This window comes from Erythrolamprus reginae, chromosome 8 (assembly GCF_031021105.1).
Source record: "Erythrolamprus reginae isolate rEryReg1 chromosome 8, rEryReg1.hap1, whole genome shotgun sequence".
Classification (NCBI taxonomy): Eukaryota; Metazoa; Chordata; class Lepidosauria; order Squamata; family Dipsadidae; genus Erythrolamprus; species Erythrolamprus reginae.
The window spans coordinates 29,197,933-29,224,167 of NC_091957.1; the positions used below are offsets into that span (position 1 = coordinate 29,197,933).

The 26,235-nt window shown below is 42.2% G+C and overlaps 1 protein-coding gene across 2 annotated transcripts in view; it reads right to left on the bottom strand.

Moving 5' to 3' along the window:
* The window catches only part of COL4A6 (collagen type IV alpha 6 chain), a 390,567-nt gene that overhangs the window by 95,117 nt on the left and 269,215 nt on the right, over positions 1-26,235 (bottom strand). For both annotated transcript variants that reach the window (XM_070759516.1, XM_070759518.1), the window contains exons 11-19: positions 22,725-22,766; positions 22,031-22,123; positions 17,365-17,418; positions 11,995-12,054; positions 11,301-11,345; positions 8,495-8,548; positions 7,487-7,556; positions 6,020-6,130; positions 82-231 (exon numbers count right to left, since the gene is read on the bottom strand). In XM_070759516.1, the coding sequence (XP_070615617.1) occupies positions 82-231; positions 6,020-6,130; positions 7,487-7,556; positions 8,495-8,548; positions 11,301-11,345; positions 11,995-12,054; positions 17,365-17,418; positions 22,031-22,123; positions 22,725-22,766 (679 nt within the window). The remainder of the gene's footprint in view (positions 1-81; positions 232-6,019; positions 6,131-7,486; positions 7,557-8,494; positions 8,549-11,300; positions 11,346-11,994; positions 12,055-17,364; positions 17,419-22,030; positions 22,124-22,724; positions 22,767-26,235) is intronic.

Sequence of the window (26,235 nt, forward strand, 5' to 3'; positions counted from 1 at the left end):
CTTGCTGCAAAGAGAAAGCAGACCAATTTTCAAATACAAAATGAGTGCAGAGTAGAAGTTGTACCTGATCTTGACACTTACCTGTAGCACCTGGTAACCCTGGAGCTCCGGGTAACCCTGGATCTCCATCTTTCCCAGGTAGGCCTGGAGATCCAACTGTAGTTCTTCCTGGGTCTCCTTGGTCACCTCTAAATCCTGGGATCCCTGGGACCCCTGGCACTCCTGGGAGACCTAAATGAGGACTATGTTTCAGGAGTTATCATCTCAATTCATTCCCTCCGATACCCAATAATCTGCTCCTTCATTTTCTGATTCGACTGCTAAAAACAATAGAATCCGGCTTTCTAGTTTAAAGCATCTTGGCCGAGTTAGCTAACATTCAACATTCCTGTTGGACTGGAAGAGCCACGGACAATTATAGAGAACTGTTTTGCTAGCATCAAAATCGCCATCAAAAAAGCAGAACAAATAATGTTCTTTCTGCGCCAACTCAGGAAGCTCAAACTGCCCAAGGAGCTGCTGATACAGTTCTACAGAGGCATCACTGAGTCTGTCATCTGTTCCTCTATACCTGTCTGGTTCGGTTCTGCAACCCAGCAAGACAGATACAAACTTCAGAGGATAATCAGAACTGCAGAAAAAACAATTGTTACCAACCTGCCTTGCATTGAGGACCTGTATACAGCACGAGTCAAAAAGAGGGCTGTGAAAATATTTACTGACCCCTCACATCCTGGATACAAACTGTTTCAACTGCTACCCTCAATATATGAGGCATATTAAAAGTTCCTCTAAGTCCTTCTTCCTTCTTTCATTGCATTTTTCTCTTCGGTATTTTCTGAGACATTTTTTTTCAGAATCATGATGACCAGGTCTTTCTAGAGTAGTAGCTCTCAACCTGGGGGTCGGGATCCCTTTGGGGGTCGAATGACCGTTTCACAGGAGTCGCGTAATACCATGGGGAAAGACACATTTTGCATGGTATTAGGAACTAAAGCTTCTATTCTGGCGCGTTGGAACATATTTTTACAATCTGACCAATCATGCATTTACATTGGAGGTGTCTCTCTGACCTTTCTGCCAATCAGCTTAAAGCTCTGTGTGGGAGAATTGGTCCTAGATAGTGTTGGGCAAACCGAACTCGCACAATTTGGATTCGTACCGAATTTTGCACCGTTCGTGATGCCGAATCCGAACCCGAATTTTACTGAAAATCCATGGTAAAGTTCGGAGTTCGGGCCGAATTCCGCAACAGGGCGACGCGATGGACCAATGGACAGCCTTCTTCTTACCTGAAGCAATGCGGTCTCCAGACATAAAGGTAAATAAAAGGCTGTGATTGGCCATGTGTCCTGCTGACCACTGATTGGCCAGCCGAATGCATGGCTTAGATTGGTCCCCAAGGACACCTGACCTGCCTCTATAAAAGTCAGCACCATGCCTTTTCCCCATTGTAAGAGATACCAGCTAGGGAGGGAAAGTCTGTTAGTTCTACTGAGAGGGAGATAGCTTAGGGAGATTTCAAAGACCAATTTGGCTGCATCTGCTTTACAGAAAGGGAGATATTGTATTCATACAAGTGAAAGAGAAAAGAAAACTTGGGTGAGCATACTAGCCTAGACAGCCAGACAGGGCACAAGAAGAAAAAGGCAGGGGGGGCAGTTGCTCTCTGATACACTTCAACTTTTAAATTGATTTAATTTGTTTTTGTTTTATTTAATTTGATTTTGTGTGCAAAGACATTGAAGGGACAAGAAACATAGTTTTATGGGCAGTTGGTGGGGGTGTTGCTCTCTGCTATACTTCAACTTTTAAAGTTTCAAAATTTGATTTCATTTTATTTATTTTGATTTTGTGTGCAAAGACATGGAAGGGCACAAGAAATATAGTTTTGTGGGCAGTTGGTGGGGGAGTTGCTCTCTGCTACATTTCAACTTTTAAAGTTTTAAAATTTGATTTCATTTTATTTAATTTGACTGCCATTCAGTAACAACCCCCCCCCCCAAAGAAGGTTGCTGACCAAGCCTGCTGTTCCTGTATAAAAGAGTTCCAATGTGCCCTAGGGCCTTCCTTCTCTTGGGTGCCAAGTATGCCACTCAGGAACCCAGAAAAAAAAAGGTTGCTGACCAAGCCTGCAGTTCCTGTCCAAAAGATTTCCAGTGTGACCTGGTGTCTACTTTGTCCTGGTGGGAAAGCCTCCCTGCCAGGACCCAAGCAATTAACTGTATCCTGAGTGAGGAAGACTACCATTCCTGTCCAAAAGAATTCCAGTGTGGCCTGGTGTCTTCTTTGTCCTGGAAGCAACGCCTGCCTTCCAGGACCCAAGCAATAAACTGCATCAAGAGTGAGGAAGACTACAGTTCCTGTCCAAAAGAGTTCCAGTGTGGCCTGATGTCCTTCTTGTCCTGGGGGCCAAGCCGAGATCTATCTGTATTAACCAAAAGACTTTCCCTTTTTATCTTTTTCTCTAAATATAACAGCAAGTTCAGATGCTCAGTGAAACCATTAACACAATACCTCTCAATTTCTTCCTCCGCATTTCCTTTTTCTATCAAATATAAAGCCTCTAATGCTGTCTCTAAATTTAATTTGGGGTCAACTGCAAAGCCACTTTCTTTCTCTGCATTTCCTTTTTCTATCTAATATAAAGCCTCTAGTGCTCTCTCTCTATTTAATTTGGGGTCAACCACTGGGAAACTTTATTTCTCTGCACTTCCTTTCTCTATCTAATACAAAGCTCTCTTGAAAATGTAATTTGGTGTCAGCCACAGGGCCATTTTCTTTCTCAGCATTTCCTTTTTCTATCTAATAAAAAGCGCAGCGCAGCAACCTCCGACTTCAGAACGGCCATGGGGAAACAGCAGCAGGGGATTCTAAAACTCATCTGCTTGGGCAAGTAAAAGTGAAGACCCACAGACTCCAGGAGCATCTGTTTTACATTTCTTTTTCAGCCTGTTCTGAAGGCTAATGGAGAGCTTTGGGGCAGTGCTGTTAACAGTACAGACTACGTGATGGAAATCCCAATGGGAGTTCTACTTCCTTAATCTTATACATGTCTGTAGGGCAATTTCAAGTTAATAATCTTTCCTGAAACCACTTTATATGTAATGTCGAGTCAGTTGAGGTGACTGGGGCCCGTACTTGTCCATCTGTCTGGGAAGAGTTTGATCTGGTGATACCTGATGAAGTGGACAAGGCCACTGGAGCTGTGAGTTCCGCCACCTGTTTGCTGGATCCGTGTCCCTCCTGGCTGGTTTTGGCCAGCAGGGGGGTGACACGGAGCTGGGTCCAGGAGATTGTCAATGCTTCTCTGGGGAGGGGGGGTCCTTCCTGGATTCCTACAAGGAGGCACTTGTGCACCCCCTCCTCAAGAAGCCTTCCCTGGACCCAGGCATTCTTAACAACTATCGCCCAGTCTCCAACCTTCCCTTCATGGGGAAGGTTGTTGAGAAGGTGGTGGTGCTCCAGCTCCAGCGGTCCTTGGAAGAAGCCGATTATCTAGGCCCTCAAAAGTCAGGATTCAGGCCCGGCTACAGCACGGAAACTGCTTTGGTTGCTCTGATGGATGATCTCTGGGGGGCCCGGGACAGGGGTTTATCCTCTGTCCTGGTGCTTCTTGACCTCTCAGCGGCTTTCGATACCATCCACCATGGTATCCTTCTGCGCCGGCTGGAGGGGTTGGGAGTGGGAGGCACTGTTCTCCAGTGGTTCTCCTCCTACGTCTCCAGTCGGTCGCAGTCGGTGTTAGTGGGGGGGTCAGAGGTCGACCTCTAGGTTGCTCCCTTGTGGGGTACCTCAGGGGTCTGTCCTCTCCCCCCTACTATTTAATATCTACATGAAACCACTGGGTGAGATCATCCAAGGGCATGGGGTGAGGTATCATCAATATGCAGATGATACCCAGCTTTACATCTTAACCCCTTGTCCAGTCAGTGAAGCAGTGGAAGTGATGTGCCGGTGCCTGGAGGCTGTTGGGGTCTGGATGGGTGTCAACAGACTTAAACTCAACCCTGTTAAGACGGAATGGCTGTGGGTTTTGCCTCCCAAGGACAATTCCATCTGTCCATCCATTACCCTGGGGGCGGGGGGAATCACTAACCTCCTCAGAGAGGGTCCGCAACTTGGGCGTCCTCCTCGATCCACAGCTCACATTAGAGAAACATCTTTCAGCTGTGGCGAGGGGGGCATTTGCCCAGGTTTGCCTGGTGCACCAGTTGTGGCCCTATCTGGACCGGGAGTCACTGCTCACAGTCACTCATGCCCTCATCACCTCGAGGCTCAACTACTGCAATACTCTCTACATGGGGCTACCTTTGAAAAGTGTTCGCAAACGTCAGATCGTGCAGAATGCAGCTGCGAGAGCAATAATGGGCTTCCCCAAATATGCCCATGTCACACCAACACTCCGCAGTCTGCATTGGTTGCCGATCAGTTTCCGGTCACAATTCAAAGTGTTGGTTATGACCTATAAAGCCCTTCATGGCACCGTACCAGATTATCTCCGGGACCGCCTTCTGCCGCAAGAATCCCAGCAACCAGTTAGAGTTGGCCTTCTCCAGGTCCTGTCGACTAAAGAATGTCGTTTTGCGGGACCCAGGGGAAGAGCTTTCTCTGTGGCGGCCCTGGCCGTCTGGAACCAACTCCCCCAGAGATTAGAATTGCCCCCACCTTCCTCACCTTTCGTAAGCTCCTTAAAACCCACCTCTGCCATCAGGCATGGGGGAACTGAGATATTCTTTCCCCCTAGACCTCTACAATTTATGCATGGTTTGTTTGTATGTATGTTTGGTTTTATAAATAAGGGTTTTTTAGTTGTTTTAGTATTGGATTGTTACATGCTGTTTTTATCACTGTTGTTAGCCGCCCCGAGTCCATGGAGAGGGGCGGCATACAAATCCAATAAATAAATGAATAAATAAATAAACAAATGAATAAATGAATAAATAAATAAATAAATAATTAAAAAAAAAACAGAGTGACAGGCTACTTGCATGCTGAAGTTAATTTTAGAGTCATTTTTCTGAATTGATTTTCCTAAACTGAATGTTAATTCATCAAATGATTTTATAATGATACATTTGTCTATAAGATGGAAAGAAAATCTGAAAAAACATCCTAGCCCCCTGTGTTAGAGCAGTTCACTGCTACTTTGCCTGGATTTATAAATTAATAAACCAACTGTCACCTTTTGAAAAGCTGAGATATCCAGGTATATTTTAATATAAAAATCTCTGTGTGTCCTGAGTTCCAATCCAGTCAATTGTACTGTGCACCAGGCCAGGCAAAAACATTATTTTTTGCATAGTTTTCTGAATTGATTTTCCTAAACTGAATGTTAATTCATGTACAGGTCTAGGGGGAAAGAATATCTCAGTTCCCCCATGCCTGACGGCAGAGGTGGGTTTTAAGGAGCTTACGAAAGGTGAGGAGAGTGGGGGCAATTCTAATCTCTGGGGGAGTTGGTTCCAGAGGGCCAGGGCCGCCACAGAGAAATGTTTTGCATAGGCAAAAACATTATTTTTTGCATAGTTCCATGGAGCCTAAATGCATGTTCCCTCCCAAACTGTCACTTTTTGAAAAGCTGGGATATCCAGGTGTACTGGAAATTTTTTTTTTTTTTACGTAAATAGATGTTGCAGCGGTGCTGCAAGCAAAAGGAGGTGGGGAATCTCCCACTGGGACTCTGGGGGCGGGGCTTTGACGTCACAGAGTCTCCTTCCTTGCACGTGGCTCTATTTTCAGGAAAGTTCAGAGTTCGGGTTTGGATCCGGATTTGGCGACCTCACCCGAACTTCACGCAAAGTTTGCCCGAAACTGCTGAACCCGAACTTTGTCGGGATCGCCCATCACTAGTCCTAGACTTATGGTTGGGGGGTCAGCACAACATTAAGAGGTCATGGAATTAGAAAGGTTGAGAACCACTGAGAGATGATCAGCACTTATCAGAAAACACATCAGATACTTTACATGAAGATACTCCTGGATTCTCTCACCATCCATGGATTCTTAACTAGGTTACCTGCAAAGGTTGGAGGACGTCCTGGTTGCCCAGGAAATCCTGGCAAACCAATATTTCCCTCATCTCCTCTAGGTCCAGGGGTTCCTGGTGTGCCGGGATCTCCAGGGGGACCTAGGATTTAAAAGATGGAAATAAAATAACTCTAGAACTTCTCTTCATTTATCTCACTCATTATATCAGTGGCCTACTTTTGGCATGTAAAAAGCCAATTTAGCTGGAGTTAGAACCCACAAAATTCAATGATGCCTAAACTGATCAATTCGGAATTTTCCTAACAGTATCTGGAAAGGGATAGAATTGAAATAAGAGACCTTTGGCAGCAAGGAGGCCCTTCAGTCATTCTACAGCAACAGTCTTTGAAAGAAAATTGTCATTTAAGTTATCCTTGGGTACCAGGGAGGTGAAGGGGAAAGACCAAGGGATATAGCCTGTGATGGGTGAAATTCTCTTGGTTCATTTTGAGCAAACCTGCCGGGATGATTTAAACTTGGCATGTCCCTTTCCAATTCTCTGTGTCATGTCTGTATATCCTGCATTGATCTAACAATGGGGAAGACAGTTAAGAGGAGAAGATGGGCTCCAAATTTAATTCTTCTTCTCCAGTTCTCTAAAAAGAGTGATAGTTGAAGGACTTATTTCAAAGGGTTTCATTTGGATTCCTGCATGGAACCAGGGTTGGACTTTAGGAACATTATGGTCTCATCTGACACTAGGTTCTTTTGTTGAGGGTTCCCCCTTTTTTAAATCACACAATCCTGGCCAGCAGTAACAATTTCCACAACAGAAGATTGCTTGAACAAGACGATACAGCAATTTACATTTATGAATCCTCTAGTACAGAGATGGCAATCTTTCGAAAGATTGCGCTTGTGTACTATTGCATGCATATGCATGTCCACACTATAATTCAATGCTCCACCCCTCTATGCATGTGACCCTTCCTGTTGCCACACTCCTTCTACATGACTCCCCACTGCCCCATTTCCTGACTTCTGGTGGGCCCAATAGGCCTGGTTTTTGCCTTCTCCAGGCTCCAGAGGCTTTCTTGAAGCCTGGGAAGGGGAAAAAATGCCCTCCCAGAGCTTCTGTGCGAGCCAAAAAACAGCTGACCAGCACACACATGTATGCTGGAGCTGAACTAGGGCAACTGCTTGTGTGCCAGCAGATAGGACTCTATGTGCCACCTGTGGCACGGATGCCATAGGTCTGTCATCACAACCCTAGTAGTTCCTTCAGATGCGTTCCCATATCCCAACAAAATAGAACCATTCAGGGATCTACGATGTGATCCATCTGCAAGGCCCTCCTTGTGGTCTGCTCTGATTTGAATGCCATGAAACTCTAATACAGTTAGTGTGGTAACACTAATCTAGCCATGAGTAAATTTTGATTCTTTTTAACTTTATCCTTATCTTATTCTTCGTGCATATTAAAGAAAACATAGATTTGTAAGGAAAAATTGTCCACCTGATATGACAGCACCATTTGTGTCAACAATTATTGAAGGGCCTGGTGGACCCACATCACCAAATTCACCCTGAAAGCAAGAAATAAAAAATACAAGAGCTTCACAGCTTAGTCAAAAGGTTTCTGCTTCATCCAAAGTGTAATTTTGGGAAGCTTTTATAATTATTTATTAAATTGTTATTTTAAATATTGTTTTTATTTGTTGTAAGTAAGCTGCCCAGAATCCTAAAGGAGTTGGGCAGCATATAAATTAGATAAATAAAACAAAATAAAATAAAATAAATATGGCAAAATACAAAGTTGAGTGAGTGGCATGACTGAATGACTATATGCACAAAAACAAAATAAAAATCTCTGTAATACAGAAGACCAATCTTTCAGGGAGAAAGCTTTCTAGAACTGTTCTCCTTTAAAAAAAGAAAACATCAGCTATTTTGAATCAGGAAACAACCTTGTAGATGAGTCTTACTATACTGGAAGTGCCTTAGGAACAGTTTAAGAAGATTCTTATTTAAATGTCTGCTTTCCAGGTTTATCTAAAGAAGTGACAGATCAGGGAAAGGATTTGATTGGGTAAACAGACTTATAGAATTGTTTGAATATTAGAAGGTTGGGTTGGTACTTATGTCACCAACACATTTTAACCAAATTGCAAGCTTGGAGGTCAAACTAATAGCTTAAGAGTTATAAAAGTTCATAAGTTGTGGGCCTGTTTTGCAAGAGGGGGGGAATTATTATTCTTGCAAGATATCCATCAATCTTCCACTGGGAAGAAATCTGAGTTCATGTGTTTTATTCCCCTTTGAAATCTCTTCTTTAGTTTAATTTTTGTATTTTTGTTCCTGTTTTGGGAGTTTGCATTTTAACATTGTGAATTTAAAAAAAAATTTTTTTTTAAAGGGAAAGGACTGTCCACTCACAGCTGCCTTTGGGCCATTTCCCTATCTTGTCTAAAGCTACAATATTTGTGCTACTTGGTCAATTTTGCATGTGTGTGGGGAGAATTACCTTTCCGCCTGCAGAGCCATCCCAACCAGGAATTCCTGATTCGCCCGGAACTCCCTGAGTAACAATGAAAGATGATTCAGAATAAGAAGAACACGGGGGTTTTCTCCCTGTTTGCTTTTCTACTTATTCATTTATTGAAAAATAATTTCTTCTGCACACTACATAATACGTTTGAACTGAGTGATTGAGCAGCAAGCAAGCAAACAAGCCAATTCTAATTGAAGAATCTGGATAGACCAGAGGTCCCAAAACTTGGCAACTTTAAGACTCGTGGACTTCAGTTTCCAGAATTCTCCAGCCAGGATAGCTATGCTGGCTGGAGAATTCTGGGCATTGAAGTCCACAAGACTTAAATTTGCCAGGTTTGGGGACCTCTGGGATAGACTCTTGTATATGAGAACACTGCATGCTCATAAAGAATCAGATTGAATAATCAATCAAATTAAAAACCAAATTGACCTAAACCTGATAGTTGTGCAGAATGTTCCCTCTAATTTTTTTTCAGTGTGGGCGGAAAAATATAGTGTCTGAGCGGCAGTCTCTTCGGGACTGAGCGGCATAGAAGTCAAATCAATCAATCAATCAATATAAATAAATGCTTTTTTCCCAGATGTCACCCAAGACAACTTATTGCATAATTATTTGGGACTCGGTGCTGGGGCAGAATAAGGTCCCTTCCCACTATGTTATTCTGTTATTTTATATTTCAATTAATATCATTATCCTCTTATAAATCCAGATAGGCCATCATGCCTACTCCTCCTTCTTATACATTCTTCTTAAAAGAAACAAAAAGCCCTTATACAACTTTTTCCTAATTAGGAAAAAAAAAATTCCCTTCTTTTTTATTAAAAGAAATTAATAATAAAACAAAACCAAAATCTATTACTATTAAAACTAAAACAACCAGCAAAACAAAAAACACAACTATTAATAAATCCATGTTTTAAAATCTTCATTTCTTAAATATTTATCATAGTATTATAGTAATCTAATAATAATATGAAAATCTCTCTGAACACCAATGCATCAATTAATATATTTCCATATTTACTTTTCTATAATTTCATTCAATATTTCCAAGCTCAATTAATTTTCAGGCACTTAGCATTTACTATTATTAACTTTCATCAATCTTCTACATTTCTAAGTATATTTTAAATTCATAATGCAAAGTCATAAAATTATACAGTACATATCATAAACCCCTTATTTATCCTATGTATCTTCCATTAATTTTACCTATGTAATTCTATATAGTTCTAAAATTCTAATCCAATTTTACGAATGAATACATCCTAATATTAAACAACACCTAAATATATCTTTTACCATCAAGAAACCATGTTAAGCTTGTTTTTATCTTCTTTGTTACTCAAACTAATTTATGAGTGGAAATACAAAGGTATATTTGCTCCCAACTAGTATATTATGTTCACAGAAGGTTTCATTTTAACAGAATGCTACAATTGTTTGCATGTTTCTTTGGCTATAAATGCCAACCAGCAGTAGAATATATTAAATATCTTGCTAAATATCGGTCTAATCTTCGGAGAGGGGCGGCATACAAATCCAAATAATAAATAAATAATAAATAAAATAAATAAAGTATCATACATTTGCTGATTCCTCTAGTTCAAAGTTTGGAAATGTATATTAGGATATTACTTAATGTTCAATTTTATAAGAGTTCTGTTTTAAGAGAACTGTCTGAGACAGCTTATTTACAATGTAAATAAGAGGCTGCCACAAAGAAGGGGGAGTCAAGTTATTCTCCAGAGCACCTGTAGAAGCAATGGGTGGAAACTAATCAAGGAGAGAAGCAACTTAGAAGCAAGGAGTGAATGTGAGAACAATCCATGTAACTACTTGCCTCTAGAAATTGTGAATGCTCAAACACTGGAAGTTTTAAAGAAGATGTTGGATACCCACTTGTCTGAAGTAGTGTAGGGTTTCCTGCCTAAGCAGGGGGTTGGACTAGAAGACCTAAGCAGGGGGTTGGACTAGAAGACCTCCAAGGTCCCTTCCATCTTGGTTGTTAGAAAATGTTTCACATTTTAAAATATCTGTACAAGCCACAAGAGACATCTCTTTAGAGCAACATCTTCCCACCTTGTGGACAGTACTTCCAGAAACTGGGAATAACCATAAACAACTTCTACATCTAGTATCCAATATCCAGTATCTAGTTCAGGAAACACAGATCAGTTTGACATGCCTTGATTGTTAATGAATTATCTATTTTCAGTCTCTCTAGGACTTTCACCTGTCAGTTTTAAAGTCACACAGCACTTTGGAGTCAGAGGGAGGGGGGAAATGAGACGGCTGGGCTTTTCTCTCTTTCTCTCTTCCCCCTTCCTCCCCAGGGTGGAAAAAAATAGTGGGACATTTTTCAAATGGAGCAAGAGGCGGGACAAATGATCAATGTCTGGTTACCTTACTCTAATTGCCAATTCCAGCGCAGAGGTCAGACCTCTGAGCTGGAATTGGAAACTCGTGGGCAGACTTCTCAAATCTCCTGCGCTATAGTGCACAACTCACGTTAGAGTGAACACTGGTTGTGCCTTCCAAAAGTCCAACAGAAGAATTAAAGGGTCTCAAATGCCCTTTAGAACTTGCAAATAATTAGAGTCCAACTGTATGTCCAAAAGATGAAATAGCTTCTCCTTTAAAAGATCAAGAGCCAGGACTTCCCATAAAAAACTAGACATATGATTGTAAAATGTTCTGCTGGACATCGGCAGAAAATGCCCACTGTGACATCATCTGCTAGACTAATAAAGATGTGTTTGAACACACTACATACCTTTCTGCCCATGTTTCCATCAGGTCCCCTCAGTCCCATGTCTCCCTAAAATGAAATAAAATTGAATGTGCCAGTTTAGTACCTACAGGTTCTTTCATTGCACTTTGCCATGCTCCAAGCCTTAGACTTGCACTTCTCCAAGTACAGAAGAGAGCAACCAGGACGATAAGGAAACTAAAACATACGAAGAACGGTTGCAGGAACTGAGCGTGGCCAGTGTGTCGAAGAGAAGGACTAGGGGAAACATGACAACAATGTTCCAATAGTTGAAGGGCTACTACAGAGAGGAAGGAGTCAGGCTGTTTTCTAAAGCACAAGAAGGCCAGACAAGGTATAACAGATGGAAGCTGACCAAGGAGAGATTCAACCTGGAAATAAGGAGGAACTTTCTGACAGTGAGAGCAATCAACTAGTGGAACAGCTTGCCTGTGGAGGTTGTGAGAGCTCCAACACTTGAGGCTTTCAAAAGGAGATTGGACGGCCATTTGTCAAAAATGGTGTAGGGACTCATGCTTAAGTGGAGGGTTGGATTAGATGACCTACAATGTCCCTTCCAACTCTAATAATAATCTAATCTAGTCTAGTCTACAAGTCTTTTGGGAGTCCGGTGCATCATTGCTAAACAATTGGTCATTAGTTGAGGACTATCTATCCACCTGTTTTCCAAAGAGCAAGATTTTGTGAAGCATCTTACCCTGGGTCCTGGTAAACCGGGGACTCCTTTTTCTCCCTTTTCTCCAAAGCTCCAGAAACCCTAAACAAACAAACAAACAAAAAAGAAACAGAAAAAGATTTATGATTCCATGTCTTTGTGTAGACTTAAACTTTTCCTACCAAGCAGCTGGATCAACGGTGGGTGGTTTTTCCCGGTTCGGCCTGGTTCTTAGAACCGTCAATGGTGGTGGGAGGCTCCGCCTGAGATGCTTATGCGTAGTCACGAATGGGCAGCAACAGGTTTTAGAACCCACAATTGAGCTGGATGCCAGAGCTCTCTGTTTCGTGATCTGATGCACAAACTCACATCACCAACAGTGTTTTTTTCAGTCTCTCAGGGCAACCTGGTCTACTGAAATATGGGATGGAGCATATTTCTTCTGCTTTGCCTTTCAACCCCAGTCCAGGAGCCTTCTCATGCAGCTGCTTTCGTAATAAACTATTTTTGTGTTGAATGTATATTTACCGACACATTTATTTCTTTGTCAGTGAATATAAATTCAACTCCATGTCCACAGTCCCCCCAGAATGCAAGAGAGGTACAAAGTCATACGTAAGTAGAGGACAGGCATGGTCAGTGCAGCGGCGATACGGCATCTCTTGCGCTCCTGCGAGGGGATGCCAAATCCCCGCTGTTTGGGGGAGACGATTCCTGTCGGATTGGCCAGGAACCTCCCTGAAGGGGAGGTGAAAAAGGGGTCTTGGTCCCCCACCATTTGTGGGGTCGGCATACCCTGTGGCAGACTGGCATTCGACCTTGACTGGTAATGGGTGAAACAACCTTGGTCGCATAGCCACGGCAACTACGTATTAGAAAGATAGGATTTAAAGCTTCAGAAGTCATTTGGAAGGACAAGAAACATAGGTTTTTGTGCTGGAGGTTGAGAAGAACAAAGTTTTGGAAGAAAGGGTGAGCTACTATGCTGGAGGGAGATCTTGATATGGATTCTTTAAAAAAAAATGTTTCTGAAGTTGAGCTAAAACGGAAGTGGAAGTGGCCATATTATTAGTGGACTGTTTATGAGCATTAAATGGACTTAAAATTTATTAAAACCCAATAAGTTTATAATTCGCTTTGCCTTTGGAAGCTGGGAGTTAAATTTGGATTTTTGAGACTATTAGAATTTAAATTTAAAAGTTTTTACAGAAGCTGAAAAATTGAAAGTAATTGTGAGATTGTATACTGGGGACACCTGCTGGTGAACTTGAGGTGATATTTGGTTGGATTTGCAATGCACTGAATATGACCTTGATGCAATGGAACTGGGCAGATTGTTCTTACAATAAGTGAACTTTAGTTGAACATGAAAGGGGCAGAAGAAAAGAAAAAGAAAGATAGATTGATTCGTTTGAAAAAAATTGGCTTCTGGACGATATAAAGATTAATTGGACATTTGGACAAAGCTTTTTGATATATTAATTCTGGATGAGATGGAAGACATAAGAGATTTATTCAAGGACATACTTAAATATATTAAAGAGTGGAAATAAGAAAACAGAAGCAACAACACTGTTTCCTTTACTCAAAGTTTTAATCAGGATTACAGAGAAAGCGAGTAAGAAGAGAAGAGTGCCAAACAGCTGGAACAGAATGATCAACAGGGAATCAAGGATGGAAACATAAAAGTGTTATTAGATGGGCACTTTCAAAAGGGACAGATTAAAGGATATAATATTGATAAGATAGAAGCTTTCATATCTAATGAGTTGAAAGAGGAGGGCAAGGGATGCAAAAAGACAAATGAATCAGAAAATGATTTGATTGAAGAGGGGGTTGATGGTCAAATCCTTGATGATGATTATAAAAAAACAAACACTAATAAAATTGAGAATAGATGTGACCTGACACCCAGGAATAGGCAGAGGAAGAAAGGAATTAGAATGAAAATTAAAAAAATTGGAAAGATATTATTCACCTATTGAAATTTTGATAGATTTGTATATAGCATCACATGATTATAATATTATGATAAAGTCTTAAGTATTGAGGATTTAAAATAATGGATTAATATCTATGGTTTTTTGTATGTTTTTTGTTTTGTTGATTTTTTTAATGTTTTAATAGCAATAGAGTTTGTCTTTTTTTCTTTTTTATTAATATCATAATGTTTTTTTCTTTTTAGTTGATAAGTCTTTTTTTCTTGTAAGGGTTTTGGAGAATGTATAAGAAGGAGGAGTAGGCATGATGGCATACCTGAATTTGTAAGAAGATAATGATATTGATTTAATAAGGTTTAAAGGAAATCAATGTTGAATTCAATTAGAAGAAAATTAGATATCTAGATCAGTGTTTCCCAACCGGTGTGACATGGTCAGGTGTGCTGCAAAGAAAGAAGCTCAGCTTCTGGTCTCGCAACTTTTTGCTGAGAGTGCGAAGAGCAAAAAGTTGTGAGACCGGAAGCTGAGCTTCCTTCTTTGCGCCTTCCAAGTTTTCCGGCAGCTGCAGTGCCCCGTCCGGCTGGAGCTTCCCTGACTACGGCAGCTGGTGAGCTTTGGGGCCTGGTGGGAGGGCGGCGTGCAGTGGGAGGGCGGCGTGCAATGGGAGGGTGATGGCAGCGGCAGCGGGCAGTAGCCGTGGGGCGCCGCCAGGGTGGTCAGCTGTGAGGCAGAGCTCCGGAACGGATGCACCGACCGGCAGCGGCTGGACATGCTGGAATTGCATGGCTGGCACTTGCCTGCTGGCTGGGCCGGGACGGAGGCTCCAGCCCCGCCTCCATGCTCAGCGCAACGCCAGCATGTACGGCATCTAGCAGCACGTCTAGCCGCCACCGTCGGTGCCTCCTTTCTGGAGCTCCGCCTCACAGCTGATCACCCTGCCGCCGCCCCATGGCTACTGCCCAATGCCGCTGCTGAGAGAAAGAGAGAGGGAGAGAGGGGGGAGAGAAAGAGAGGGAGAGAAAGAGAGGGAGAGAGGGGGAGAGAAAGAGATAGCAAGAGAGGGAGAGAGGGGGGAGAGAGAGATAGCAAGAGAGGGAGAGAGAGAAAGAGAGAGGGAGAGAGGGGGGAGAGAAAGGTAGAGAAAGAGATAGCAAGAGAGGGAGAGAGAGAAAGAGAGAGGGAGAGAGGGGGGAGAGAAAGAGAGACAAAGAGATAGCAAGAGAAGGAGAGAGAGAAAGAGAGAGGGGGAGAGAAAGAGAGAAAGCAAAAAAAGAGAGAAAGAGAGAGAGAAAGAGAGAGAAAGAGAGGGAGAGGAGGGGAGAGAGAGAAAGACAGCAAGAGAGAGAGAGAAAGACAGCAAGAGAGAGAGAGAAAGAGGGGGGAAGGAGGGTGAGGGAAAGACATAGAGGGAGGGAAGGAGGGAGAGAGGAGGGCAAAAAAGAGAGGGAGGAAGGGAGAAACAAAGAGAGATGGAGAAAGAAAGAGGAAGGGAGAGAGAGAAAGAGGGAGAGAGAGAGAAATAGAGTGAAAGGGAGGAAGAGAGATATTTTCAGTCCAAACTTTTTTTTAGCCCCTCCTCCCCCCTGCTCAATGTTCCCCAGGATTTTGTAAATGTGAATAATGTGCCGCAGCTCAAAAAAGGTTGGGAAACACTGATCTAGATGACAAAATTAGAGGTCAAGGTTGGGAGGCTCAATGAATATTGGAAGTAATTAATTTGGAACTAATAATTTTGGGGGCAATTATGTTTCTTTTACTAATTCAAAACTGTTTTTATTGTTCTATGAAGGTATTTTGAAATGTATTGAAAATGTTTGTATGGAGGAAACAATAAAAAAAAATTACCTCCCCCCAAAAAGTCATACGCAAGTCCAAAGAAACTTGCCAGACATTTTTTTTCAAAATGGGCTACCTTGGACACAATGCCAAGGAGGTACCAGTAGTCAGGTAGGACTCTGGTAGCCGAATCAGAGGAGGAGGAAGTGTGGGAATCAGGGTCGGCATCATGGCAGCCTGAGAGCTCCAAAGGGGAAGAGGGCATGGAGTTGGCAGGCAGGGAGAGACAGAGGTGGAGCCTAGGCTGTCTGTCAGATAGTCAACAGGTATGGAGGTGGCTGATGAGGAAGAGGAGAAACAAATGGATCCAGTGCCTGAAGCGTGGATGAGCAGAAGGCAGAGGAGAGGAGGGCAGTGGAAATCCATGGGCCAAATCTTGGGAAACTTTTTATTCTTGTCAATGTATGTGTGTGAGATGGCTTACTTCAAATTCTTCCCGTTTTTAGCCAAGTTGCTATATGGTCTATATTTAACAGAGTTACAGTATGTTTAAGGCCCAAATTAATTTTATTTAATACCATGGATCTTTTTTCCCATTTTTCCCCCTGGCTTTCATCCTATCCCTTATTTCAGTTTATTTTAATCACTGAAATGCATATATTTTTCCCTTTCAATATCAATACATTTCATATTGTTCAATTGTTATACTTCACTGATAAATAAAAATATGCATTGCAAAGAAAGAATCGGTGTTAATTTGTGGTGTTCAAAATAAGTTCAAGAAAGGTTTTATCTATAAACCAGAATACTCAGGGGATCTGTAAGGACATACCCCTGCTGACATCACTCTACTGTTTGTTCTGAAACTCCATTTTTAAAATCAATTTTCTGCATTACGGCTCATCAAAGGTTACATTAAAAAGCACATATCATCTCCCCTAGAGAACAGTGAACATCTTGGAATATCCATCGACAGAAAACCCCTCGTTATTTGTAGAAGAGAATGCCACACAAGCAATTTAATGACACAATTAGTAAACAATTTACTCCATGGTTGCAAAGTTTCCTAAAACACTCTTTTCTTAGATTACAAAGACGGCATTTGCAAATGTTTCGTGGGGGGTAAAAAATCCATTGCAACCACTCAAGAGGGGACCAGAGAGGGTGGTGGGTAGGATGGGAAAGAGTAATTGTGCAGGACATTGTGCCAAATGCTAAGAAGCTATAATAAAAACTTCTTCCTATATGAGCTGTCATTGAAACCATCCTTCTGAACGAGAAGCATTTGTCAAAAATTCCAATTTACATTAAAGGGAATTTGTTTATATGTAACAGAAAACCCCAAATGGAAACAAGCCAAGCAAATGATGCTTCCATTACTGCAATGAAAATAACACCAATACTGTAGGACATGACAAAAGCTGATTATTCCTGGGCAGAAAGCAGGCTCATACTCAGACAATGACGGGATGATGGAACAAGGAGAAGACAAAAGCGTGCGGTGGGAAGATGCTCAGATTTCCCCCCTCCCACATGTTGAGAAGAAGCGTGGGAACCTTTTTGCTTCCATGTTTGTCAAACATGGCTTCATTCTAAATGGGCGCCTCAGTTTGGGGTGGTTTGTTTTGAACGATATGCCACTTCCAACCTCTTCAAAGGGGAGATAGGTCAACAAAGATTGGATGAAATATCTTACCGGATGTCCAGGAGCTCCTGGTGGGCCTGGAATTCCTTTGACCCCAGGAACTCCCTGAAACAAACAAATATACAAAATCAAAACGCTCAGTAACATGTCACTCCTCTGTTCTGTAAAAATCTAGGTTTGAGCATTCATTTTTACATCTATTTATCATCCAAATTCTAAACCGTGATCAACCATCCCTGTCAATTTATATTGAGTGGTCTTGTTTACATACAGCTTGAAGTTATCTTATGTCAAATTGATTAAGACCCATCAGTTTGTTGAGCCTGGAAAACAGGGTATTTCTACATTCTGCATTGGTGTTTGCAAGATACTTCTGCTGATCACTGGCTTCCAGCAGTTTGGCAGATCAAATCTCAGAAGGTTCAAAGTTGACTCATCCTTCCAAGGTCGGTAAAATGAGGACCCAGAGTGCTGGGGCAATATGCTTACCCTCTCTGTAAATGACTTAGAGAAAGCTGCAAAGCACTGTGAAGTGGCATATAAGTGTAAATGCTATTGCTATGCTACTGCTATGTCAGTTGCAGAGCTCTAATAGAGATAATTTGAGTGAGTTGAATCAGTTGCCGGAAAGAGACAGTTAATTAAAAGAAGAACTAGGGGTGACATGACAGCAGGGTTCCAATATCTAAGGGACTGCCACAAAGAAGAAGGGGGCTCAGACTATTCTGCAAAGCACTTGAAGAAAACACAAGAAATAATGGATGGAAACTAATCAAGGAGAAAGCCAATTTAGAATCCAAGAGAAATTTATTGAAAATGAGAACAATTAACCAGTAGAATTGTTGTGGATGCTCCATCACTGGAGGGTTTCAAGAAAAGATTGGACAACCATTTGTCCAGAATGATATAAGGTCTCTCTTGAGCAGAGAGTTGGACTAGAAAACCTCCAGGATCCTTCCAATTCTTGGAATACTGCAGCCAATTTTAGTCGCCAGAATATAAAAAAAGATGTTGAGACTCTGGAAAGACTGAAAAGAAGAAAAACAAAGATGATTAGGGGGCTGGAGGCTAAAACATTTGAAGAATGGTTGCCGGAATTAGGTATGTTAATCTAGAGAAAAGAAGAACTAAGGGCGACATGATAGCAATCTTCCAATATTTGAGAGATTGCCATAAAGAAGGGGGGGGGTCAATCTATTCTCCAAAGCACCTGAAGGCAGGACAAGACAAGAAGCAATGGATGCAAACTAATCAAGGAGAGAGAGAGAGACCCAACCTAGAACTAAGGAGAAACTTCCTGATAATGAGAACAATTAACCACTGGCATGGCTTGCCTCTAGAGGTTGGGGATGCTCCACCACTAGAGGAGTTCAAGAAAACATTGGACAATCATTTGTCCAGAATGATTTAAAGTCTCCTGTCTTGGACAGGGGGTTGGACTAGAAAACTTCCAATGTCCCTTCCAAGCCTCTTCTGTTATCTAACATTGAAGCAAAAAGTTCTCGTTCTCTCTTGCAACTCTGCTGAAGATGAAATGTGGTTTGCAAAAATCCAAAACAACTTGATGAAGTCAAAGAACTGAGATTGGTTAATTTAAGAGAACTGGGCTACCAGATACACTGTACAAATCAAAAGTTACCATTTGAGTGCCGCTATTTATTTCTTTAACAGATTACATCTTCCACCTGGGTAAGCAGAATTTCACAACCCAGAGATTTAGCTGAAAAATAGTTTGGTATGTCAACATTTCCATGGTAATGATTACAACTTTGGGCATCCTTTTGATTGCCTCTTGTATCTCGAGAAAGTTTACATTCAGAAGTCCAATTCTTTCAAGAGTAAACATTCAGGATTCTTTGTGGTGGGGAAAGCAGTGTTGGAAATCATTGATCAAACTCTGAACAGATTAGAGCTCAAACAAGTTAATCATTTACTAAAATGAAAAAAAAAATGTCCGAGACTGGCTTAAATAGCTTTTTTTCTTCTGGGCTCTTTGAAAAGGGGAATAATCACTTTTCTAAACAGACTGAAAATCATTTTAATTGTTGGGAGGTTTATGCTACATTCTCTTATCTTTGCTTTTCCCCCAGGGAAGGAAAGGTTGGGAGGATGTGCCTAAATTCCTTAGCAAATTCCTACATTTTGCTAACAAAGAAGAATGTGTTAAGTTTACTGATTCACCAAGGAGTTAATCAAGGATCTGGCTCAGACTTTCCAATTAATTAGTTGTACTATCTTTTAAATAACAGCCCAAAATCACTACAGTATCAAAGTTACAAGAAAGTCAAGAGTGATTTCATTTAAACCACAACATTTTAAATTTCCCAGGAACAGACCTACACATCAATTTATTCCATTACTGAATGGCAAATGTATCCAGGCATATGAAAGTTTTTCTAGATTAGAGTCTGTTTCAGAACACAAAACAAACTTTAGCCTGCCAAAGCTTATAACTTAATAAATTAATTGATATTGCCCTGTGCTCAGCCATGAATAAATCTGCCTCATCTGATAGCTCCAACTTTCATACTTTCTGAAACATAGTTTTTAAATCTCTTTCTGTACAAATTTGCAAATATTAGGCTGAAAACCTAGCAGGAATATTTGTGGGCTTTTTATCATGTTTCTCTGAACGTACAGTATGTGCTTATATTTTCTTTCAACGTACACAGTTTTGCATGCATTTTCCTGGATGTTCATTTTATTGTAGCATAGGGCAGTGATGGCGAACCTATGACACGCATGTCAGCAATGACACGCGTAGCCATTTTCGGTGACACGCGGCCGCCGAGAAAAGGGGACCTTTAGGGAGTGGCCAAGATGCAAATCTCCCCGCTTTCCAATTTCCCACCGACTGCAAGCAGGTACAGCACGGCCGCCGATAGGCCGGTACTACCAGGACTGGCGTCAGGGGCCCGGCCAAACTGAAAATTGGGGGGGGCGCTGCCCGCCCCGGTTTTGGCCCGCCACCGTGTGCTGGCTCCCTGGCGCCCGCAGCAGTCATTGTGCCGCACCGTTCGCTGTAGCCTGCGCACGACTGTGCCAGCACACCCCAAAACGCCGCCCGCCCCACGCACCCTTTTCCAAGGGCGCACATGAACCAACCCCGCGCCTCTAGCCCCTCGCGCCCCTGGCTACTCGCCGCTGCCCCCTGCCCGCCCGCCCGCTTCGCCTCTCTTTCTCCTCCGCTGCAAGAGAGGCGCGGCAGGCATTCTCACAGCGGGGGCCGACGAAGGCGATTTTCAGTGTCGGGCGCGCGGCCCGGCGCGCGCTCTCCCCATCGCCCTGCCAGCCCACCAGGAACATTCAAAGTAAGAAAAACCTTCGCTCTTACTTTGAATGTTCTGGGTGGGCTGGCAGGGCGATGGGGAGAGCGCGCGCCGGCCCGCACGCCCGACACTGGAAATCACTTTCGCCAGCCTCCGGAGAACAAAAGAGAGTGAGAGCGACAGAGCAAGATAGAGAGAAAGTGAGAAAGAGAGAGGGGGGGAGAAAGAGATAGCAAGAGAGAGAGAACGAGAGAGAGAAAGAGTGGGAGAAAGAAAACGAGAGAAAGAGTGTGAGAGAGAAAGCAAGAGAGAGAGAGAAAGAAAACAAGAGAGGGAAAGTGAGAAAAAGAGAGGGAGAGCAAGAGGGGTTATTAATTTGTAATAAAAAAATCATGCCGGGCTCGCAAACAAGAGAGTCCGAAAAAAGAACTGTGTGGACGTCACACTGTTTGCTTCCTCCTTTGGTGACTCGTAACTAGATTTTTACACCCCCCTGCCCCCCTTGATAAGCTTTTTCTTGAATCTGACCAGTTTGGGGGGGTCGCCCCCCCCCCCAGGAAAGAGTTGCAGCAGGAAAGCAGCGCATATGAAAAGCGCGCTGCTTTCCCGGAAAGCCGGCTTTCCTGGCCGGCACAGGGCTTTCCCGGGCAGCTGGTTTGAGCCTTGTGCCGGTCAGCAAAGCCGGCTACCCGCCGGAGACGTGGAGAGAACGAAGGGAAAGCAAGGGAGGGAAAGAGGAGAGGAAAGAAGGAGGGAGGGAGGGAGGGAGAGAAAAGTGAACGAGAGGGAGAGAGAAAGGGAGGAAGAGAGGAAGGAAGGAAGAGATAAATATAAAGGGAGAGAGGGAGAAAGAGAGGGAGAGGGAGGGGAAGAGGGGAAGGAAGGAAAAGAGAGAGAGAAAGAGAAAAAAGTGGAAGGAAGAGAGAAGGAAAGAAAGGAAGGGAGAGAGAGAGAAAGAGAGAGAGAGAAGATATGAAGGAAGAGAGAGAGAGAGAGCAAGAAAGAAAGAGTGAGAGAGGAGAGAGGAAGGAAGAGAGTGAGAGTGTTTTTTTCTCAAGGTGACACACCCACCCGAATTATGCTCAGTTTTTGGGCGAATTTTGACACACCAAGCTCAAAAGGTTGCCCATCACTGGCATAGGGTATAATTCACAGCACCACATAGTAAACTTTAGAAAAGTGAGGATTCTGGGGGAGGGGGAACAATTGGTTTATTAATGTTGACTGTGCCAGTTCTGATTAAAATATGTACTACATTTGTCCTTTATATCAAGGATAGCCAACTATGGATTGGAAAATTGAGAAAAAAAAGACTGATCTCCAACCTTTTTTATGCTCTTGTCAAAATAACCCTGATTTGTTGATGAAAGTTGTAGAAATTAAGTTTGACTTTCAGCAACCTTTAAAAAAATATTTCATTCAGACTTTATCCATTGTTAACAACAAACCTTTCCTCCTCGCTGTCCTTTGGACAATCCCACAAACTCTTCTGTCCCTGTGGAAGATGGAGGCCCTGCAGGTCCTGGCAGTCCCACATCTCCCTAATTGGAAAATAAAAATGTATTAGCATTTGTAATCGTAACATATTTTTTGAATGGTAAGCTTCGCAAAGTCATTGACTGAGATGGACAGCTATAGAAATTAAACAAATAAATAAATTAGATACAAGAAAGTCATCTTAAAGACTGGTGAGGTGGCTTATGCCTTCATCAACACTCTTATAGACAAGGACTTCTCAACCTCAGGAATTCTGAGATCTGTTGGTTAGAGAATTCTGGAAGCTGAAGTTTGCCTGGTTTAAAGCTGCCATGGTTTGAGACCCCTGTTCCAGAATGGTCTCCCACAAAAAGTTTGATGGGATCTAATCTTCATCACTTCCAAAAGAGTTGAAAAAATGACCCTTTCTGGAGAACATTTGGAAGCTCATACCAATTTTGGAAATTGTATACAGTATTGCAGTGACAGAGAGAAAAAAAAATTGAGCCTCTTCTCCATTGCCCAATCTTCTTCTTGATGTGCCACATGTTTTCAGATTTTAATAAATGGTCAATGTGTGGAAGGTGAACAATCTTCTTAATCTTGCAGAAAAGAAAAAGATACTTGGTGTCCCATTGCAAAACCAAAACAAACACAACAACTTACTTTTTCTCCCTTTTCTCCATGGAAAATTAGTTCGCTACTGCCCTGCAAAATAACAAAAATAGTCATTGTGATTTTTATTTTCCAAAAATGGTACAATTGAAAAATAAAGACATCCAAACAGAAGTCAAAAGAATTATTGATGGAACTAAAGCATGTTTTCTTACATCTGTCTTCCAAATGTGTTCATCAACATTCTCCATTTGAAATAATAATAATAATAATAATAATAATAATAATAATAATAATAAGTCTGCAGAGAGGGGCGGCATACAAATCTAAATAATAATACAGTGGTACCTCATGATACGAACCCCTCGTCATACGAACTTTTCGAGATACGAACCCAGGGTTCGGAATTTTTTTGCCTCTTCTTACGAACTTTTTTCACCTTACGAACCTGCCGCCGGCTGCTGGGATGTCCCACCTCTTTTGATCTCCATGGGTCCCTCCCGTTTTTTCCCACCCTGTCCTGCACCTTTCTCCTCTCTTGATCTCCATGGGTCCCTCCCGTTTTTGCCCACCATGGGACCCATGGAGATCAAGAGAGGAGAAAGCTGCAGGACAGGGTGGGAAAAAACAGGAGGGACTCATGGAGATGAAGAGAGGAGAAAGGTGCAGGACAGGGTGGGCAAAAACGGGAGGGACCCATGGAGATCAAGAGAGGAGAAAGGTGCAGGACAGGGTGGGCAAAAATGGGAGGGACCCCTGGAGATCAAGAGAGGAGAAAGGAGCAGGACAGGGTGGGCAAAAACGGGAGGGACCCATGGAGATCAAGAGAGGAGAGAGGTGCAGGACAGAGTGGGAAGAAACGGGAGGGAGTCATGGAGATCAAGAGAGGAGAAAGGTGCAGGACAGGGTGGGCAAAAACGGGAGGGACCCATGGAGATCAAGAGGGGAGAAAGGTGCAGGACAGGGTGGGAAAAAATGGGAGGGACCCATGGAGATCAAGAGAGGAGAAAGGTGCAGGACAGGATGGGAAAAAACGGGTGGGACCCATGGAGATCAAGAGAGGAGAAAGGTGTGAGGAAAATGAGCAGGACAGGGTGGGAAAAAACGGGAGGGACTCAAGGAGATCAAGAGAGGCTCTTTTCGCCTTGCTTCGTTGGGACTGCCACCTCTTGCCACCTCTCACTGTCCCTCCCCCCGCTCCGTTCGCCTCAGCTTCGTCTGCTGGCAGCTTTTTTTTTTAAAGCCTTAATGTTTTGGATTTTCCTAATCGGCTTGCACGCATTATTGGCTTTTCCATTGATTCCTATGGGAAACATTGTTTCATCTTACGAACTTTTCACCTTACGAACCTTGTCCTGGAACCAATTAAGTTTGTAAGACGAGGTATTACTGTAATAATAATAAAAGTGATTGAAAATGAGCAAGCAAAACTACTGTCGGACTTCCGACTGACCGAATTCTGAAGCATAACACACCAGACATCCTGATTGTGGAGAAAAAGAAAGTATGGATCATTGGCATCGCAATCCCAGGATACAGCAGAATTGAGGAGAAGCAGCTAGGGAAATTAGTGAAATACAAAGATCTAAAAATCAAGCTGCAACGACTCTGGCATAAGCCAGTGAAAGTGGTCACAGTGGTACTTGGCACGCTGGGCGCAGTGCCAAAGGATCTCAGCGGACATTTGAAAACCATCGGAATTGACAAAATCTACATCTGTCAATTGCAAAAGGCCGCTTTACTGTGATCAACAAACATAATTCGTCGCTACATCACACAGTCCTAGGTGCTTGGGAAGCGCCCGACTGGTGATGAAATACGAAATCCAGCATAATGATCTTGTTTGCTGAGTTGTATTGACATAATAATAATTTATTAGTTCTGGTAATCCAACCTGAGTTGATGAGGAATTAAAGCTAATTATTTGGGTTCAAAGAATTAAAACGTTTCTCTTTTCTCACAAGAATTTGATTGACTTGATGTGATAATAAAAGTACTCAGAATGGACAGAATATCATTAGTTACAAAGAGCTACATTAATTGGAGGAGTGAATATATAAAAATATATATATTATGTAATTCGAGGCTTTGCGAAAGATCTAATTCAGGTAGTCCCCATGACAATTACTGGGATCAAAATTTGATTTCTAATCAGCAGTTTTAAAGCTGATTTTATGCCTTTTTCATTTTTTGGCCATAATTGAATCACTGAAGTTGTTAAGTGAATCGCATGGGTATTAAGTGCATCCAACTTCCCACATTGACTTTAAAGGCAGCTGATAAGGTCGCAAAAAGTAATCACGTGTGAAAAATACTGAGACAGTTAGTTCTTTTAAGCTCTTTTTATTTGTAAAGGACAGGAAAGCTCTTTTTTTAAGTGACTTCAAGTAAGAACGCAACTGGAATAAACAGTGCCAGTGCGCTCCTTTTATACTTTATTTTTCCTGCTAAAATCCTACTGTCAAACTCTTAGCCAATCAGAACGCACCAACCATTTCAACTATTTACATTTACCTCAGCGCATATTTAACAACGCGACCTTGGGACAATGCAACCTTTATGAATATATACCAGCTCCCAAGCACTTGAACTTTGATCACATGACTGTGGGGAGGTTGCAATAGTTGTAAGTGCGAAGCAAATCCCATTTTTCAGTCATGTTGGAGCTTTAAGGCAGGGGTCTCCAACTTTTGCAACTTTAAGACTTGTGGATTTCAACTCCCAGAGTTCCTCAGCCAGCAACATTGTGGTGTGTCGAAGTCCACAAGTCCTGCTTTAAACAGTTATTTCATGAATGGCTCTAGGCTAAAAACTACCTGTAGTCAAAAGTGCCGCATTCATTCAGAACTATCTGGTGGATTCATATCTAGTATAACTGGAAAGGCTTTAAAAACACACCTCTGCCAGCAGGCCTGGGGCCACTGAGAGTTAACACTGTGCTCCGGCCTTTAGTATGTTAGTGGTATGGGATGAATCTTGGATGAATGGTGGTTTTTTTTAATGTTTGGGGTTTTAAGATGTGTATTTGTTTTTATCCTGTACGCCGCCCTGAGTCTATTGGAGAAGGGTGGATTATAAATTTGAATAAATAAATAAATAAATAAATAAAAATAAATAAATTCATAGCCATCGTAACTGAAGCATCTGTCTACAATCGAATATGCAAAATAATTTAGAAATATACCAGGAGCAAGCCATTATAAAATGATTGGCAGTCCTCGGCTTATGACTGCAACTGACCCCAGAATTTATGTTAAGTGAGAAATCTGTTCCATGACTTTTGCCTCATTTGTTAAGTGAATCCCTGTGGTTCTTAAATTAGTAATCCAGCTGTTAAGAGAATCTGGTTTCCCCACTGACTTTGCTGGTCAGAAAATCACAAAAGAGGATCACATGTTCCTGGGACATTACAACCTTCATAAATATGAAATATTGTCAAGGGTCCAAATGTAAATCACATGACCGTGGGGAGGCTACAATGGTCATAAGTGTAAAAAATGGTCGTGACTCGTAAGTCACTTTTTTTCAGTTCCGTTGTAACTTCGAACGGTCACTAAACAAA